We start from the raw sequence: 5,329 nt of genomic DNA, 5'->3' as shown, positions 1-5,329 counted from the left end.
GCTCTGCTGGAGGACTCTGCTCCTTCCTCTATAACTCTCCTCTCCTGATATACTCTGCTCTGCTGGAGGACTCTGCTCCTTCCTCTATAACTCTCCTCTCCTGATATACTCTGCTCTGCTGGAGGACTCTGCTCCTTCCTCTATAACTCTCCTCTCCTGATATACTCTGCTCTGCTGGAGGACTCTGCTCCTTCCTCTATAACTCTCCTCTCCTGAAATACTCTGCTCTAGTGGAGGTCTCTGCTCCTTTCTCTAAATTAACGCTCCTCTGCTCATGCACAACTGAGGAAGGGCCCCGACAACCCCAACAGGATGATGTTTCATAAACATCAAGTTGCACCGAATGACCATCAATAAAAACCCACGAATCACGATCAGCTGACCAGAGCCCTTTATTCAACATACCGTCCAAACGGATACTAATAAACTGAAAGAAAACGGGGAAAACAAGCAGGCGTGACACAGAGAGGCGCCGGGCGAACCGTTACTTGTAGAACTCGTGTTCTTGCTCGTCTTTTTTGATCACGGTCTTGTACGCTTTCTCAAAGTCCTTGGCCAGAACAATATAGCGATTCTCACGCACGGCAAGCATGCCGCCCTGGAAATAGAGAATTGCATCATGGGAGGTGTAACGTGCCCAGCTGATCAATCAATACAGGGACAGGACTGAAGTCTCCCGTCTTTATGGTGTCTGTATATCAGCTTGTGTTTAATGTGGCATAAAATGTGAAATTGTGAATGGACTGACCACTGGCAGAGAAACCTCGACTTACCTCTTGGCAAATGGAGTTGATATCTGCTCCAGAGATTTTATCAGGCCGAGCGACATCTGCACAGCAGTCAAGGAGTCCAACTTTGTTTTAGTAACATATCGCTATATCTTGCTGCACTCCTTACCGGGTAGTAATGAAAACCTGTATGGTCCAGGCGGGTGCTTGAAATGTTTTAGCACCCATAAAGACATTTGACCTATAACCCCCGATACAGCGCTGATTGAAATAGTGTCAGTGCATTGAGGAAGTCCATGCTATGGGTATCCTTAATAAGCAAGTTTACAAACTTCTAGATCGATATGAGCCCATACAAAGAGAAGAAAAGCTGGCCAAACACAGGATTCCGCTGGAATAGTTTATTGAGACTTGTACCACATCACTGGTGTCCCGCTCATGGTCCACCCCCCTGGCACGTTTCACCCGATCACAGGTCTCAGTCATAGAGAACCCCCCCATCCGTAAACTTTCTTTCAGAAATAAAGACAAAATTGATCACTTGCCTCATCAATGTATAGTTTCCAAAATCCCATGGCCGCAACTACCCCCACTGACCCGCACCGCCATTTTAAATCTTTATATCACAGACGGCCTGGCTTTTTATTCCTTCTTTTCCGGGCTGGCCCACCAATGCTGTCCGCACTTTGAGACATGGCGTGGTTTGCGTTTAACTGTTGCGATGGCTTTAGCAACGTGAGCCCCATTACGCCACCCTCAGAGTAAAGTCCATGAATCCATCGCACTCGAAACCGCCGTTCCAAAGTAATAAAAGGTAGCTGTCTACGGCTGGTCACCGTGATATTTAGCTAGAAGAATATTTAGAGACACCGGCACTCCAAATAGTGAATCAAATACGTCTGTTTATTGACGCAAGAGCAGCATAGCGTGATGCACTCAATGCGACCTCTCACAGGATCCCCTTCATCAGGCAGAACATTGTTCAACCTGCGAGACCCCGAGAGGTCGCATTGAGTGCATCACGCTATGCTGTTCGTACGTCAATGAACAGACGTATTTGATTCAGTATTTGGAGTGCCGGGGTCTCTATATTATTCTACTACCATTACGCCACCCAACGCGCTCACTGCTGAAACCATGACAACGTGTGAACTAATCACATCCCGCAACTAGATCGCCTAAGGCGGATGTGCAAACCCAGGGGCTGCTGCCTGTTGGAAAAAAAATTGAATGAACTGTTCCTTGAAGTCAGGAACTCCCGCGAGAGCTCACCCTTTAACTCCCTTTGAAGGCACTGGTGACGTCGCCCTCCCAGGAGGACTCTGGGAGGATACTTACTCCCTAAACAAGTTTTTGAACTCTTCCCCATACACATATCTTCAGCCACTGGTGACGTAGCCCTCCCAGGAGGACGCTTGGAGGATACTTACTCCCTAAACAAGTTTTTGAACTCTTCCCCATACACATCTTCAGCCACTGGTAACGTAGCCCTCCCAGGGAGGACGCTGGGAGGATACTTACTCCCTAAACAAGTCTTTGAACTCTTCCCCGTACACATATCTTCAGTCACTGGTGACGTAGCCCTCCCAGGAGGATGCTGGGAGGCACTGGTTATGTCGCCAGTGCCTGCAGATTTGCATCTTCTGCCCCACCACTGCAGTGAGTAATGTGCCATGACAGCCCCTGCGACTATACAGGTTCGTACTATGAGGAGTCCTGACTACCATTGCACTGGGCACGCTATGGCTCTCTGGCTCCTTTACCCGTGTCCAATGTATTAATCTCAGACCAACTAGGGGACTCTATGACTGATCTTGGCTACAGAAAAGACTGGGAATAAAACTAGAGCACTAAATGCCAGAAGAAGGGATGCTTCTGTCACACAATGCAGCTTCAAGCAGAGGTTGGGTTTCATGAGGGGTAAATTAAGTGGGAAAAGTGCAGGTTTTGTTTGTAGCTGGATTCCAAGCACCCCCGACCCCAGTCAGCCACCACACACACCAGTCAAGTCAATATGGGTACCTTCCAACTGAACGCACAGGCTCTTAAAGGTCCCATTTCTAACTGCAGGGTGCCAGAAATGGAGCTCAAGGGTTTAAACAGCTTTCATATCCATCAAGCCTGAACCTCCCACTGAAAATCACCGCAAGACATGCAAGCAATACAGTTATTAGCCATGAAGATCGCACTGAGGAAAGGATACAGTCTTCCAGGTCCACTTCTTCGGACAAGTTCATCTTGCTGGTGATGGTGGAGAAGATTAGACGTTTCTGCCTTCGGTCGGGCAGGGGGAACTCGATCTTGCGGTCCAGACGGCCGGGTCGCAGAAGGGCCGGATCTAGAGTGTCGGCTCTGTTGGTGGCCATGATGACCTGAGGGCAGGAAAATTAGACATATGAAGGCGATAATTATTTCTCATCACCAAGCTACTTCAGGAACACCTGCCCAGAATCCAGCAGGCATGTTTTTTTATCACACACTACTATGGAAAGCGAGCGAGGCCTCACATGACAACCCGTGATCTACATACATGGTGCTGGGTCTTGGCATGTCGTTAGAGAACAGCAAACAGGGCTACCTTACCTTCACATTGACAGTCTGATCAAACCCGTCCATCTGATTCAGCAGCTCCAGCAGAATTCTCTGTACCTCTCTGTCAGCTGCAAAGACACAACGGGATATAAAACAGTTAACTGCTTTTATATGTTCAGTACTATTTTATTTTTATGTTATGTGGTTGACAAATAAATGCAAATACATGGTGATCCTACCAGTCTTACGTGAGCTTCTCTACTTCACTCTCAAATCTGTCAACATGGGAACAGCGCTGTGGAAGCGTTGACAGATGTGCGCAGTTTGCATCTCAAAAGGAACAGCAGGACGCCGTGCATTAGCATGACAAGTCTGCATTCTCATAAATCAGCTTGTGACATCACTAATACAGCGCACCTGAGATTGAGTGACAACAGCCCACCTGTCAGTAGGCACCAGCTGCATGCTGTGGGCAAGGCGCTAGACCCCTTTGCTGTTCTCAATCCAGAAATTGAGGGGCTACTGCGGTCACATGACTACACCTAAGAGGACCAACACAGGAGAAATGACAACACTGCTTGGGATTTCAAATCGGCAGAAGAAGAGTGCACAGGAACTTAGCTCACTGGATTTCTGACAGATCAACAGGTATTTATCTGTTCCTGCATGTTTAAAGGGATGAAACACGGGGAAATGTATACATATTGACGAGATGCAGGGAATGTTTATTTTTATTTTGCTTGGACATACACTTTAAGTGAAAACTATTACATTGTGTTCAAACTGCACCCTGGAAATGACAAGAATTATTATTCTGGAATAAAGTGCCTGGCCACTGGTTGCAGCTTAGAAAAGCTCCCAGAACTCTGGCTGTGTTGGTTATACAGTGCGAGAAATCTATCCTTCCTCCATAACTCTGGGTGTATGAAGTCTTGCAAGAGAAGGAGGACTCAATATGTATTCTACCTGTCATAATTGTCGGGATCCGCTTCAGCTCCGGCGTCTCAGTATACCGCGGGTTGTAGCTCGCGGTATACTGAGCTTAGGGTGACGGGAGGACGCTAGTTTGTGTCCTCCCGTTACCCTAAGGAGAACTATGGGGAAAAGCCTTAACCCCATAGTGCTCCTTTAACCTCTCAGACCTGCTATACTATATAGCTAGTCTAATCCCATTTGTACATGTTATATGCTGGTTACGGATCTGGTTGAAGGACGAATCTAAGGGTAATGAATAGAGTTTCGGATCCCCAGGAGTAAAACCGCCCCATTTTTTCGTATCACATGTACAATGATCTCTCCTCTTCTGAATCCGCTCACCTCCAGTTTGTGCGTCGAACCGCTTTGTGGCGATTGCATCAATTTCGTCAATGAATATGATGGCGGGGGCGTTCTCCTTGGCGAGCCGGAAGACGTCTCTCACCATGCGAGGACCCTCACCCAGGTACTTCTGGACAAACTCAGAGCCCACCACACGAATGAAGGCAGCTGCAACGGTGGAATATTATGGTGTCAGTATGCATTTAAAAAGGTCCACTACACACAAATGTTATTTAAGCCAATTTATGTGAAGGAGGTTCTTAAAACAAAATCAAATCATTCTAATAAAAATAAAAATAAATAAAATGTTATAAAAAAAAAAAATTGATAACATTTGTTTTTATTAAAGCTGAACCTCAGGCAAAGTCTGCAATTGCAATGACAGAATCTGTGTCAAGAAGTAGACCTAGGCTGGTGACCTGACCTTTCTCTGCTTCAGTTAAAGAATATATATTGGTCACCTCCCCTCAACCTGCGATCAAACAGGAAGGATCAGTATCAGGCTGATGAGCTCATTTCTGTGATCTCTCCTCCTATCACCATGTTCCTTATCACATGCCACACTGCAGCATAGCCAATTGGCTCCTAGTGTTGCCCTTCAGTCTGAGCACAGGAAATTACAAGCAAGTACAGTTCAGATGTTAACACTAGATGCATTTAAAATTACATTTATTGATTTTTAAAATTGCATTAACTGTTTTTTACAGCTTTACAATGTCAAAGGTTTTAAAAACCTGGGTTAATTGTTGGGG

The 5,329-nt window shown here is 46.2% G+C and overlaps 1 protein-coding gene across 3 annotated transcripts in view; it reads right to left on the bottom strand.

Moving 5' to 3' along the window:
* Nucleotides 1–373: 373 nt before the first annotated feature.
* The window catches only part of PSMC4 (proteasome 26S subunit, ATPase 4), a 12,709-nt gene continuing 7,753 nt past the window's right edge, over nucleotides 374–5,329 (bottom strand). For all 3 annotated transcript variants that reach the window (XM_018568310.1, XM_018568312.1, XM_018568311.1), the window contains exons 7-11: nucleotides 4,578–4,745; nucleotides 3,312–3,388; nucleotides 2,932–3,100; nucleotides 774–829; nucleotides 374–598 (exon numbers count right to left, since the gene is read on the bottom strand). In XM_018568310.1, the coding sequence (XP_018423812.1) occupies nucleotides 485–598; nucleotides 774–829; nucleotides 2,932–3,100; nucleotides 3,312–3,388; nucleotides 4,578–4,745 (584 nt within the window). In that variant the 3' untranslated portion in view covers nucleotides 374–484. The remainder of the gene's footprint in view (nucleotides 599–773; nucleotides 830–2,931; nucleotides 3,101–3,311; nucleotides 3,389–4,577; nucleotides 4,746–5,329) is intronic.

This window comes from Nanorana parkeri, unplaced genomic scaffold, assembly GCF_000935625.1.
Source record: "Nanorana parkeri isolate BGI_ZX_2015 unplaced genomic scaffold, ASM93562v1 scaffold1170, whole genome shotgun sequence".
In the NCBI taxonomy this organism is placed as follows: domain Eukaryota; kingdom Metazoa; phylum Chordata; class Amphibia; order Anura; family Dicroglossidae; genus Nanorana; species Nanorana parkeri.
Note: the sequence above shows the minus strand (reverse complement) of the source record. Positions and strands in the feature narration are given on the sequence as shown.